The 13,757-nt window shown below is 48.5% G+C and overlaps 1 protein-coding gene and 1 long non-coding RNA gene across 2 annotated transcripts in view; one reads left to right on the top strand and one right to left on the bottom strand.

Moving 5' to 3' along the window:
- The window catches only part of LOC135973526 (uncharacterized), a 309,693-nt gene that overhangs the window by 258,292 nt on the left and 37,644 nt on the right, over positions 1-13,757 (bottom strand). The window lies entirely within an intron of this gene.
- Positions 130-13,586, top strand: LOC135973375 (uncharacterized). The gene is made up of 2 exons (XM_065556328.1): positions 130-4,477; positions 6,923-13,586. Exon 2 carries the CDS (start codon positions 6,955-6,957, stop codon positions 8,038-8,040), a length of 1,086 nt encoding a protein of 361 aa, XP_065412400.1. The 5' UTR covers positions 130-4,477; positions 6,923-6,954; the 3' UTR covers positions 8,041-13,586.

Genomic DNA, 13,757 nt, shown 5'->3' with positions numbered 1-13,757 from the left:
TCCCTTCTCCCTTGGGATGGGGGTATGTGCGATCCTGAGTGTCACAGCCCCCGGCTTAGCCTGGACACTGCAGAGCGCCCCCAGGGCTTCCCATCTGTAGCTTGCAAAGGGCTTTCCCCAAGTCGGTCAGGACCATCCCCATCGCACAGTGGGAAGCTGTGTGGGACAAGGCCTGGAGGGAATGGAGTAGTGAGGGGCAGTTAGGTTCTGATCAGTGGGCAGTCATGATCAGCTCCAGGGTGGTGGAATGTAACTGGGGCCCTGCCCAGTGCAGGAGACAGTCTGTCCCATCACCTTAGTCCCCTCCCAGGATTTACTGTTGCTGAGCTCGCTGGCGAGTGCAGGGGCACCAAGGGGTCTGGATCCTGAGTGGAGGCAGTTGGTTCAAGCCCTGTTGTCCTTGCCTGCCTGCCTCAACCATGCTGCAGCCCCCTTTGAAGTCAGGGCAGTTATGTGAATTAACCCTCTGCCTCCCCTTTGTCCTGTGGAGGCTTATGCCTGCCTTGCCAGGAAGCCCTTAACTGAATTAGGAGGGCTGTGATGCTGGTTTAGATCCCCATGCAGACACTTGAGCCCAGAGAGAGCTCTTTTAACCAGGTCTCTGGGCTAGCTGTGTAGTGGGTCATTGCTCCTTGCTCTGAGCCAGGAGCTTTCCTGTTTCCCCAGTAAGTCATAAAAAGTTTTCTCACAAAACTTTACAGCTGCAAGTGCCACTGCAGCCCAACCAGTGGGGCTGCTTTGTTCTTCCCTGAAATGCAGCTGCTGGGGCTGGGCAGTTCTTTTGAACAAGAAGGGCATATCTCACTCAAAGTGGGTGGTGGAGGATTTAAGGAGGCAGAATGGAACTACCGGCACTGGAGGTGACCCAATGCATCATCCCAACAGTGTTCTAACTGCAGGAAGCCACCTTGAGGCTGGTTATGCTTAAGGAGTATGCGGGTGTTTATGACAGCGCATGTATTTCTGGGGGGGGCTATCCATAGGCTGCCTCATCAGAACTAAAGTGACACTCCAGTGTCAAGAAACTCATGGACTTTAATCATAGAATATCAGGGTTGGAAGGGACCTCAGGAGGTCATCTAGTCCAACCCCCTGCTCAAAGCAGGACCAATTCCCAACTAATCATCCCAGCCAGGGCTTTGTCAAGCCTGACCTTAAAAACCTCTAAGGAAGGAGATTCCACCACCTCCCTAGTAACCCATTCCAGTGCTTCACCACACTCCTAGTGAAAAAGTTTTTCCTAATATCCAACCTAAACCTCCCCCACTGCAACTTGAGACCATTACTCCTTGTTCTGTCATAGAGCCATCCTCTTTGGAACCCCCTTTCAGGTAGTTGAAAGCAGCTATCAAATCCCCCCTCATTCTTCTCTTCTGCAGACTAAACAATCCCAGTTCCCTCAGCCTTTCCTCATAAGTCATGTGCTCCAGCCCCCTAATCATTAGTCCTCACTCCCCATTCACCTATGCAGGATGTTATTTCCAAGCCCCTACTGCCCTATCCCAGGCAGAAGAGGCAGGATATGTGTGCAGAGGCACATACCGGAGGGTACTCTCAGGGGCTGAATGTCTGAACCTGCCCATTGGCTGGGGTGGTGGTAAAGAAAAAACAGGAGCATCACAGACTGCTGTAGAGAGAGTTACTCTCCTGTTAGGCCAGCAGAGGTGTGGCAAGGGCACAAGGAAAAGGAGTGGGCTCCAAGAGGGACAACAGAGGGATGAGGCTGTGGGACCGAGAGCTGGGTGGAGTGACAGATGTAGACCCATGGGACTGGAAGGGACATCTAGTCCAGTCCCCTGCACTCATGGCAGGACGTTTGTCTAACCTACTCTTAAAAATCTCCAGTGATGGAGATTCCACAACCTCCCTAGGCAATTTATTCTGGAGCTTAAACACCCCAACAGTTAGCAAGTTTTTCCTAATGTCCACCCTAAACCTCCTTTGCTGCAATAAACCCATTGCTTCTTGTCCTATCTGCAGGGGTTAAGAAGAACAATTTTTCTCCCTCCTCCTTGTAACAAACTTTTATGTACTTGAAAACTATTATCATGTCCCCTCTCAGTCTTCTCTTTTCCAGACTAAACAAACCCAATTTTTTAAATCTTCTCTCATAGGTCATGTTGTCTAGACCTTTAATCATTTTGGTTGCTCTTCTCTGGACTTTTTCCAATTTGTCCACATCCTTCCTGAAATGTGGCACCCAGAACTGGACACAATACCCTAGTTGAGGCCTGAGTAGAGTGGAAGAATTACTTCTTGTGTCTTGCTTACAACACTCCTGCTAATACATCCCAGAATGATGTTCACTTTTTTTTTCAACTGTTACACTGTTGACTCATATTTAGCTTGTGGTCCACTCTGACCGCCCAGATCCCTTTCCGCAGTACTCCTTCCTAGGCATACACTTCCATTTTGTATGTGTGCAACGGATTGTTCCTTCCTAAGTGGAGTACTTTGCATTTGTCCTTATTGAATTTCACCCTATTTACTTCAGACCATTTCTCTAGTTTGTCCAGATCATTTTGAATTTTAATCCTATCCTCCAAAGCACTTTCAACCCCTCCCAGCTTGGTATTGTCCACAAACTTTATAAGTGTACTCTCTATGCCATTAGCTAAATCATTGATGAAGATATTGAACAGAACCGGACCCAGAACTGATCCCTGCGGGACCCCACTCATTATGCCCTTCCAGCATGACTGTGAACCACTGATAACTACTCTCTGGGAATGGTTTTCTAACCACCTTATAGAAACTTCATCTAGGTTACATGCAGGGTGGCTCAGGGAGTGCTAGGGTTGCCACCTCTGAGCAGGACAACCACCTGCCCCTGCCCTACCGCATACCCTCTGGAAACCACCTCCCCCCCCCCTTCCCCAAGACCCCATCTCCCATCCTGTCTCCTGCTCCCAGGGCTGCCCTGGGAACTGACCTCACCAAACAGAATGCAGCACGAGCCAGATCCACCCAATTCCTGCCCAGGGTGACCCTTGCAGCTGGTATGTACGTGGCAGCCACTGGGCGCTGCTGCCCCTAAGCTCCCCCTGTCCTGCTTGCTGCTCCCAAGCCACTCCCTCCCCGACACTCTGAACCCAAGCACCCTCTGCACCCACGGTGTAGACAGTAGGGCTGGGGGAGCCATTGGGGGTGACTGACAACAACCAGGGCTGGGCTGGGAGGACTTACAGGTTTCCTGGGACAGCTACCTAAAAAAGGGAAACTCCTGGGAAAATGGGGACAGGTGGCAGCCCCGGCGAGCGCCAGAAACAGGAACCACTCAGGGCAGCAGGGACAGGTGGCAGCTGAGCTCGCTGGCGGGGGCAGTTGGTTCAAGCCCTGCTGTCCTTGCCTGCCTGCCTCAGCCATGCTGCATTCCCCCTTTGAAGTCAGGGCAGTTCAGTGAATCAACCCTCTGCCACCTAGTAGTGGATTTACCATGTCGCCACTTGCACCATGGCACCGGGCCCACACTCTAGGGGGGCCAAGGCCAATTCTTCTCCGCCCCCCGCTCTCTCCTGCAGGGGGCAGAAGCTTGGTGCTGCTGGCAGTGCCACCCCTCCGTCCCATGCAGGCCCATACCTGCCTTGCCAGAGCTGAATTAGGAGGGCTGTAATGCTGGCTTAGATGTCAATGCAAACACTTGAGCCCAGAGTGAGCTCTTTGAACCAGGCAGCTGGTCTAGTCATGCTCCTCCCACTTCTGCCTGTAGCATTTCATTTTAGAGAGACAAGTGGAGAAAGGTAATATATTTTATTGAACCAACTTCTGTTGGTGAGAGTGTAAGGACTGAGGCCTTTTTCTTTAGTAAGTAGCAGCAGCCGCCACATATGGACAGCAGCAGCCATGAGCTAAGAAGCAGAAAGTCACACCCTCACATTCCATCTAAATTACATCAAAACAGTGTAACATCGGGCTGGTAAGAAGGCTCCCATCCAACAGTACCCACCACCATCAGATAAAGAAACAGATCTTAAGATCTTTAAAGGAAACTTTGCTTGATAGCGTTCTGTCTGGCAAGAAATCACTTAGCAACCGTTGTGATTGTGAAATCTCTACTTCTATTGTTTTGCCTTTGTGGTCCCCACTTCCCTATTGTTTATCTGTAGGGTCTCTGTCTGATTCTTTCATTGTTTCTGTCTGTTGCATAACTCATTTTGCAAGATTTAAATCAACTAAGGTGGTGGGGTCTGACTGGGTAAAGAATTGTTTAGTAGTAGGCTAGGGTGGGTGAAAAATACTATTTTATAGGACTTCAGTTTTAAATGTTTGGTTAAGATATAGCTAAGCAGGACACAAGTTTCACTATATAAACAGGGTCCAAAGGGAAGTTCTTTGGAATCTAACTCCAGGACACAGCCCAAGATCAGAGCTGACAGACCTCAACACCCTGCCAACCATGTGGTGCAGAAGCTGGAGTCCCCAGATGACCTGACCCTGACGGGCCACCAGGAAAAGTTTGTCTGCCTTATTGGGATTGGTGAGCATTGTATGCTTAGCATGTGCATTCTGTTTTGGTAACTGTTAATAAATAGAGGATAAGGATTGTAATGAAGCAGCCTCTAACGAGACACAACTCAGAGTATCAATTCAGGACAAATTGCTTACAGCAGGGTAGTTACAGCCCAAAGCTGGAGTTCCTAGGCACGCCGAACCAGCCAAGCAGAGAGGACTTTGGTTTTACCCCACTGGCTAACCAGAAGTCATACAAGCAAGTCTCTCAGATACTCCAGTTCCCTTGTATCACCACCACCACCACTCCTTATGGGGATGAATGGTTATGAAAACCAATATCCCAGTAAAAGAAAAAAGGTTCTCCTGACCCCAAAGAACCAAGCCCCAGACCAGGTCAATACACCAGTTAGATCTTACCCACATATCACGCTGTTGCCAATCCTTTAGAATCTAAAATCTAAAGGTTTAGTCATAAAAAGAAAGAAATATAGATGAGAGTTAAAATTGGTTAAATGGAATCAATTACATACAGTAATGGCAAAGTTCTTGGTTCAGGCTTGTAGCAGTGATGGACTAAACTGCAGGCTCAAATTGAGTCTCTGGAGTACATCCACAGCTTGGATGGGTCATACAGAGCTTCAGTTTCGAGCACGGTTCCTCCAGAAGTTAGAAGCAGAATTGAAGACAAAATGGAGGGGTTTCCAGGGCCTTTTATGTCCTCTGCCATGTGGAAGGACCCTTTGTTCTTACTGTGGAAAATCACAGCAGCAAGGTGGAGTTTGGAGTCACATGGGCAAGTCACATGTCCATGCATGACTCAGTTCTTTACAGGTAGAGCAGCCATTGCTCCCATACTACCTTGAACGTTCCCAGGAAGACTCCTCATATGTGGATTGGAGTCTCCCAAGGTCCATTGTCAGTTAAGTGTTTCTTGATTGGGCACTTAATCTGAAGAGTCCCTTCTCAATAAACTGGCCAAATGCTTCACTGGTGCTACTGAGGCCTGGTCCCCACTAAGTCCCCACTTCGGACTAAGGTACGCAAATTCAGCTATGTTAATAACGTAGCTGAATTCGAAGTACCTTAGTCCGAACTTACCGCGGGTCCAGACGCGGCAGACAGGCTCCCCCGTCGATGCCGCATACTCCTCTCGCCGAGCTGGAGTACCGGTGTCGACAGCGAGCACTTCCGGGATTGATCCGGGATCGATTTATCGCGTCTTAACCAGACGCGATAAATCGATCCCAGAACATCGATTGCCTGCCACCGGACCCTCCGGTAAGTGAAGACGTACCCTTAGAATCAAACACATTGAAATACAAGTACTTAGCCAATATTCATAACTTCAAATACAAAAATGATACATGCATACAGATAGCATAATCATAACCAGCAAATCATAACCTTTTCATAGACATCTTACTTGACCTCCTTTGTACAAGATTTGGTGGCACTATAGGACCTTGGTTGCAACAATGATCTACACGGTCACAGTTTGTGTCAATAACGTCACACCCCCAACACAAAACTGATGCAGGAAGGGATGACACAAACATCACTGACCGCATACCAAGAGCCCCCCCCATCCTTGATTTTGTCTTACTACAGTTAGTATTGGGTTAGAAGCCGTATCAGTGTACAACAGAAATGATTTCTCAAAGTCACGTTAAATAACATGATTGAATCTTTTTACAAACTCAAAGTAAAACTTGGTTAGAATAACAGTGGATTGGATCTGCTCTTGCAGCATGGCTCCTGTATGCATAGGCGCCGACTCCAGGGAAAAATTAGTGGGTGCTCTGCACCCACCAGCAGCCAAGCTCCACTCGCCCCCACCTTGCCTCTTTCTCCTCCCCCCGAGCGCACTGTGTCCTCCCCCTCCCTCCCAGTGTTTCCTGCCCACTGCCTAACAGCTGTTTGGTGGCATTTAGGACTTTTCGGGAGGGTGGGGAAGGAGTAGGGATGCGGCGTGCTCAAGGGAGGAGGCAGAGAAGAGGCAGGGCAGGGGCAGGGACTTGGAGAAAGGGGGTGGAATGGGGGTAGGAAGGGGGCAAGGCTGGGGTGGAAAAGGTGGGGTGGGTGGAGACTTTGGGGAAGGGGTGGAATGGGGGTGGGGTGAGGGTGCAGGGGCGGGAGGAGGCGGTGCAGGGGCAGGGCGAGTGGCAGGGTCGAGCACCCACCGGGCAGAGGGAAAGTCAGCGCCTTGGGGTATGTCTACACTACGGGATTAATCCAAATTTACAGAATTCAAATTTTGGAAACAGATTGTATGAAGTCGAATGTATGCGGCCACACTAAGCACATTAATTTGGCGGTGTGCGTCCATGTACCGGGGCTAGCGTCGATTTCCGGAGCGTTGCACTGTGGGTAGTTATCCCATACCTATCCCATAGTTCCCACAGTCTCCCCCCCCCATTGGAATTCTGGGTTGAGATCCCAGTGCCTGATGGGGCTAAAAACATTGTCGCAGGTGGTTCTGGGTACAGCCTCACTCCTCCCTCCATGAAAGCAACGTCAGACAACCGTTTCGTGCCTTTTTTCCTGGGTGAACACTGCAGACGCCATACCACAGCAAGCATGGAGCCCGCTCAGCTCAAGACAGCAGTCATGAACATTGTAAACACCTCGTGCATTCTCGTGCAGTTTATGCTGAACCAGGACCAGAAAAACGAGGCGAGGAGGAGGCGGCGATGGCAGCGCAGCGACAAGAGTGATGAGGAAATGGACATGGACACAGAATTCTCTCAAACCGCGGGCCCCGATGCTTTGGAGATCATGTTGTTAATGGGGCAGATTCTATCCGTGGAACGCCAATTCTGGGCCCAGGAAACAAGCACAGACTGGTGGGACCGCATAGTGTTGCAGGTGTGGGACGATTCCCAGTGGCTGCGGAACTTTCGCATGCGTAAGGGCACTTTCATGGAACTTTGTGACTTGCTGTCCCCTGCCCTGAAGCACCAGAATACCAAGATGAGAGCAGCCCTCACAGTTGAGAAGCGAGTGGTGATAGCCCTGTGGAAGCTTGCAACGCCAGACAGCTACCGGTCAGTCGGGAATCAATTTGGAGTGGGCAAATCTACTGTGGGGGCTGCTGTGATGCAAATAGCCAAAGCAATCACTGAGCTGCTGCTACAAAAGGTAGTGACTTTGGGAAATGTGCAGGTCATAGTGGATGGCTTTACTGCAATGGGATTCCCTAACTGTGGTGGGGCGATAGATGGAACCCATATCCCTATCTTGGCACCGGAGCACCAGGGTACCCAGTACATAAACCGCAAGGGGTACTTTTCAGTGGTGCTGGAAGCATTGGTGGATCACAAGGGATGTTTCACCAACATCAACGTGGGCTGGCCGAGAAGGGTTCATGATGCTCGCATCTTCAGGCACACTACTCTGTTTAAACGGCTGCAGCAAGGGACTTACTTCCCGGACCAGAAAATAACCGTTGGGGATGTTGAAATGCCAATAGTTATCCTTGGGGACCCAGCCTACCCCTTAATGCCATGGCTCATGAAGCCATACACAGGCAGCCTGGACAGGAGTCAGGAGCTGTTCAACTACAGGCTGAGCAAGTGCAGAATGTGGTAGAATGTGCATTTGAACATTTAAAAGGTCGCTGGCGATCGTTACTGACTCGGTCAGACCTCAGCCAAACCAATATCCCCATTGTTATTGCTTCTTGCTGTGTGCTCCACAATCTCTGTGAAAGTAAGGGGGAGACCTTTATGGTGGGGTGGGAGGCTGAGGCAAATCGCCTGGCTGCTGATTATGCTCAGCCAGACACCAGGGCAATTAGAAAAGCACACCAGGAAGTGCTGCGCATCAGAGAAGCTTTGGAAACCAGTTTCATGACTGGCCAGGCTACAGTGTGAAATTTCTGTTTGTTTCTCCTTGATGAAAACCCGCCCCCTTTATTGACTCATTATCTGTAAGGAACCCACCCTCCCCCTTCGATCACAGCTTGCTTTCAAGGGAAATAAAGTCACTATTGTTTAAAAATCATTTATTCTTTATTAATTGATTATAAAAAGAGGGAGAGAACCTGGGTGGGGTTTGGGAGGAGAATCGGCGGGAAGGAAAAGGCCACTAAAAAAAGGTTAAAAAAAAGACAGCCTTTTGCTTGGGCTGTCCACTGGGGTGGAATGGGAAGGTGCACGGAGCCCTCCTTCCCCCCCCCCCCCCGCGTTCTTACACGTCTGGGTCAGGAGGCTATGGAACATGGTGAGGGGGGAGGGGGGTTATACAGGGGCTGTAGCGCCAGTCTGCGATCCTGCTGCCGTTTCTGAAGCTCCACCAGACGCCGGAGCATGTCTGTTTGCTCACGCAGCAGCCCCAGCGTTGCATCCTGCCTCCTCTGATCTTCCTGCCGCCACCTCTCATCTCGAGCGTCTCTCCTCTCCTCACGTTGGTCCCTCCTGTCCTCACATTCACTGGCATCTTTCCTGACTTTGAAACTGTGTCCTTCCACTCATTCAGGTGAGCTCTTTCACTGCAGGTGGATTCCATGATTTCCGCGAACATCTTATCTCGCGTCCTCTTTTTCCGACGCCTTATCTGAGATAGCCTTCGGGACGGAGGAGGGAGGCTTGAAAAATTTGCAGCTGCTGGAGGGAGGGAAAAAAAGGAGAGAAGTTTTTAAAAAGATACGTTTTACAGAACAATGCTTATACTCTTTCACGGTGAACCACACTATTCACATTACATAGCACATGTGATTTCTGTGCAAGGTCTCATTTTGCCTCTTAATATTGAGTGCCTGTGGCTTTGCTGCTAGAGATCACAGACACAGGTCCGGGCAACAGAATTCGGCTTGCATGCGGCCACGGTAAGCCATTGTCTTTCGGCTTCTGTGCCCTCCTTTCCCACATACCAAGCAAAGCCCATTGAGTGCTGCAGTTTTCCTGTTAACCTTCAGCAGCAGAAAACAAACTAACCCCCACCCCCATCCAATTCTCTGGATGATCGCTTTACCCCTCCCCCCACCACGTGGCTGGTATCAGGGAAGATCCCTGCTAGCCAAACGCGAAAAGCTCAGGGCCAATTCCCTCCCCTCCCCCCCCCCCCGCGCTTGGCTAACTTCAGGGAAGGATTCCTTTTCAGCCACAGGCAAACAGCCCAGTAGGAACAGCCACCTCTGTCCCCTTAATTAACTTCCAGTATTTCAACCAGGTTACCATGAGCGATATCACTCTCCTGAGGATTACACAGCGAGATAAAGAATGGATGTTGCTTGAATGCCAGCAAACCATACGCTGCCAGGCTTTGTCATGCAATGATACCAAATTACTTGTTACTAGCATGGCATGGTCAAGTGTCCTACCATGGAGGACGGAATAAGGCTGCACTGCCCAGAAACCTTGTGGAAAGGCTTTTGGAGTACCTCCAGGAGAGCTTCATGGAGATGTCCCTGGAGGATTTCTGCTCCATCCCCAGACACGTTAACAGACTTTTCCAGTAGCTGTACTGGCCGCGAATGTGTCCCAAGTCCTCAGGGCAAAGTAATCATTAAAAAACGCTTGCTTTTAAAACAAGTTTTATATTTTAAAAGGTAAACTCACCTGAGGTCCCTTCCATGGGGTCATGGTCTTGGATACTGGCTTGGGAGGGTACTTCAGTCAGGCTGAGAAAAAGATCCTGGCTGTTGGGGAGAACAGAGTGGTGTGTGCTCTCTGGAAGCTCGTCCTCCTCCTCCTCCTCCTCTTCCCCGTCCGCAGAATCCTCAGGTGTGGCTGATGAGATTACCCCTGCCTCGGAATCCACGGTCAGAGGTGGGGTAGTGGTGGCGGCCCCCCCTAGAATTGCATGCAGCTTGGCGTAGAAGCGGCATGTCCACGGCTCTGACCCGGAGCGACCGTTTGCCTCCTTTGTTTTTTGATAGGCTTATCAGAGCTCCTTGACTTTCACGCAGCACTGATCTGAGTCCCTATTGTGGCCTCTCTCCATCATGCCCTTGGAGATTTTTTCAAAAGTTTTGGCATTTCGTCTTTTCGAACGAAGTTCTGCTAGCACTGAATCCTCTCCCCATATAGCGATCAGATCCAGTACCTCCCGTACGGTCCATGCTGGTGCTCTTTTTCGATTATTGGCCTGCATGGTTACCTGTACTGATGAGCTCTCTGTGGTCACCTGTGCTCTCCACGCTGGGCAAACAGGAAATAAAATTCAAATGTTCGCGGGGCTTTTCCTGTCTACCTGGCCAGTGCATCCGAGTTCAGATTGCTGTCCAGAACGGTCACAATGGTGCACTGTGGGATAGCTCCCGGAGGTCAATATCATCAAATTGCTGCCACACTAACCCTAATTCGAAATGGCAATATCGATTTCGGCGCTACTCCACTCGTCGGGGAGGAGTACAGAAATCGATTTTAAGAGCCCTTTATTTCAAATAAATGGCTTCGTTGTGTGCAGGGTTAATTCGATTTAACGCTGCTAAATTCGAATTAAACTCATAGTGTAGACCAGGCCTATGCCTGTATGTCTCACGTGATCTTGCCAAGAGCTAAAGAACTTAGCTACTTTATCCATACAAGCTCTGGCAAATGTTTGGAACCCAATTAAGTCACTGTAGATATTAATGTTGTTCATAGTATAGGAATCTTGGCATTTTGCCATGAAAACAATATGGTAGTGTGCCTCAGTTTCCCTTTGCATGCAGCACATCAGGTCTGGAATGTCTTTTCTCCTGTGAAAAGTTCCAAAACTTTACAGGCACTAACTGTGCAACATCAGCATTACAAGGCCTTTTAACATAAAGTGTGTTCTTATGTATCACTCCTAACATGTTCAAGGGATTTTCCAAAAGATTAGGCACATTGTACATTTTTACAGCTCTTGGTGATAGCAACACAATAGTTACAAAAATTACCATTAGTAATAACAACAAATTCATTGCAAGTGTCCATTTACAATCATTTTTGTCATGCCACACCTTTGGCTCAATACCATTGGGGTTTTGGCATTTTAGGGTTTCCCTGTGGCTTCCCTTTGCAAAATTAAGTTCTCTTCTTCTTCCTTGTCCTGTAGGATCAAACCCTGATTTTTTTTTGCTTAACATAATCCACTGGCTGATTGGGTGTGCCCTCTTTGTTAACAGCTATTAGAAAGTCTTTCTTCTCCCCTGTCAGCCAGGCAATTTGCATCCAAACAGACAGGAGCCGGTTCACCAGTTTTCATATCCTTAACTATCAGGGGGTAGCCGTGTTAGTCTGTATCTACAAAAACAACAAGGAGTCTGGTGGCACCTTAAAGACTAATAGATTTATTTGGGCATAAGCTTTCGTGAGTAAAAACCTCACTTCTTCGGATGCATAGAGTGAAAGTTACAGTGGCTGGCTCACTACAGAAGCAGCTTTTCCTCTCCTGGAATTGACACCTCCTCATCTATTATTGGGAGTGGACTACATCCACCCTGATTGAATTGGCCCTGTCAACACTGGTTCTCCACTTGTGAAGTAACTCCCTGCTCTCCATGTGTCAGTATATAATGCCTGCATCTGTAACTTTCACTCTATGCATCCGAAGAAGTGAGGTTTTTACTCACAAAAGCTTATGCCCAAATAAATCTGTTAGTCTTTAAGGTGCCACCAGACTCCTTGTTGTTTTCATATCCTTAACTGTTACCAATTCCAAGGTTGGACTCTGTCTTAAAGAGATACCATCCATTTTTACTAGCAAGTTAGACTCAAAGTTCTGTGGTCCTTCCATTACCAACCTCTGCTTCCACATGGAATTAGATGTTAATTCCACTGAGAGACTACAAGTCATATCCAAAGTGTCTAGAGATGAGTATATCTGCCATCCCCTGCATTCTCGAGAGATTAACTACACAGCTGTTCTGCTCTGCAGACTCAGCTACCCAGTCTTCTCTCTGAACCTGAGACACAGACTGTTCACACACAGAATCTACATGAAGACATTTCTGTTCCAACAACATTGTTTTCCCAACAAACTGGTTAAGCACAACCACTTGGTTAAAGGGCTGTTTAACTTTCTTAACAATTTTCATTCCATCTTTTCAAGTGATCCACACTGGATCTTTCAAAGGGAAAGTCAGTGGATCCATTCACAACAGAAAATTTCTGGCTGTTAGGAACTGAAACTTTCTTGATCAAATCACTTCCACACCCTTCAGTTGCAGCAAACTGCTTGCAAAGACTACCCTGAAAATTTTTCTCTTCAGGAATCTTTCTAAGCACCAGTTCATCTTTACCTTGCTCCACAGAAGCATTGCTCTGCTGAGCCACTACCAACTCCTGAGTTTCACTTACATTCCGAATCATCTTTGGCTCATCAGGCAGATTCCTATGCAATCCCCTTTCAGGCAAACTGCTAGATTTCATAGTCAAAAGGTCAGAAGCATTCTCCTTCCCTTTGCCACACCCAAGCTCAGGAAGAATCTTTTCCTTCTTGCTACAAGTTTCCAAACTGTCAGTAGGTAACACAATCAAGTCACCTTTATGCTCTCCTTGACCCGGGCTAGGAAATTATCCTGATTGGACAGAGTTGCTACACCTTTATCAGGAACACATTAGCAACAGGCAAAATACAAGCACCAGAATTGTCTGGTCTCTGGGATTTTGCCATGACACTAACTGGTGCAACCAAGTTACAACGTCATTCTCCCTAGCAGACACAAACTTAGGACCATTCCCTTCCTGGGCTTTATTTGAATCCAGAACTAACTCTGAGACAACTGCACTACCCTCAACCATCACAGGCTGAAAGGCACCTTCTGTCTGCTTCACAGACAAAGAACTGGAGACACATTCTCCTTTACCAGACACACAGCTTGGGATCTTCTTTCCCTTATCCCAGCACACAGGGCTGTTCTCAGACAACTGCTTGGAGACTGGGGTAGCTCCTCCCTCCATGGGCAAGTCAATACCCCTAACAGACACATGAACATTCCCTTCACTGTCACAATTCTCCACACAGATAACAGATAAGGTATAGGGACACTCATCTTCCACTATCCTTGCCTTCCCAAACAGCTGCCTAGACAAAGCCATCAGCTCACAAGGCTGCCTAGGCTCATCCAGACTTCCCTTGCCTTCCTCTCCCTTGTCCCAGCACCCAGGGCTGGTTACAAACAAATACTGGGAGAGTGGGGCAGCTTCCTTACCAGGCACATTGCCACTCCCAACAGATAAACTGCTGCTCTTCTCACTACACTGAAACAACAAGGAGTCCGGTGACATCTTAAAGACTAACACTAACTAAGATTTATTTGGACATAAGCTTTCGTGGATAAAACACCTCACTTCTTCAGATGCATGGAGTGAAAATTACAGATGCAGGCATTATAT

This window comes from Chrysemys picta, chromosome 9 (genome assembly GCF_011386835.1).
Source record: "Chrysemys picta bellii isolate R12L10 chromosome 9, ASM1138683v2, whole genome shotgun sequence".
NCBI lineage: Eukaryota > Metazoa > Chordata > Testudines > Emydidae > Chrysemys > Chrysemys picta.
The sequence above is the reverse complement of the archived record's forward strand: the minus strand, read 5'-3'. Positions and strand labels throughout refer to the sequence as shown.

Bases quoted from the DNA above. Each gene is read 5' to 3' on its own strand.
- LOC135973375 (XM_065556328.1), top strand. From the start codon at position 6,955: ATGAAAGCAACGTCAGACAACCGTTTCGTGCCTTTTTTCCTGGGTGAA.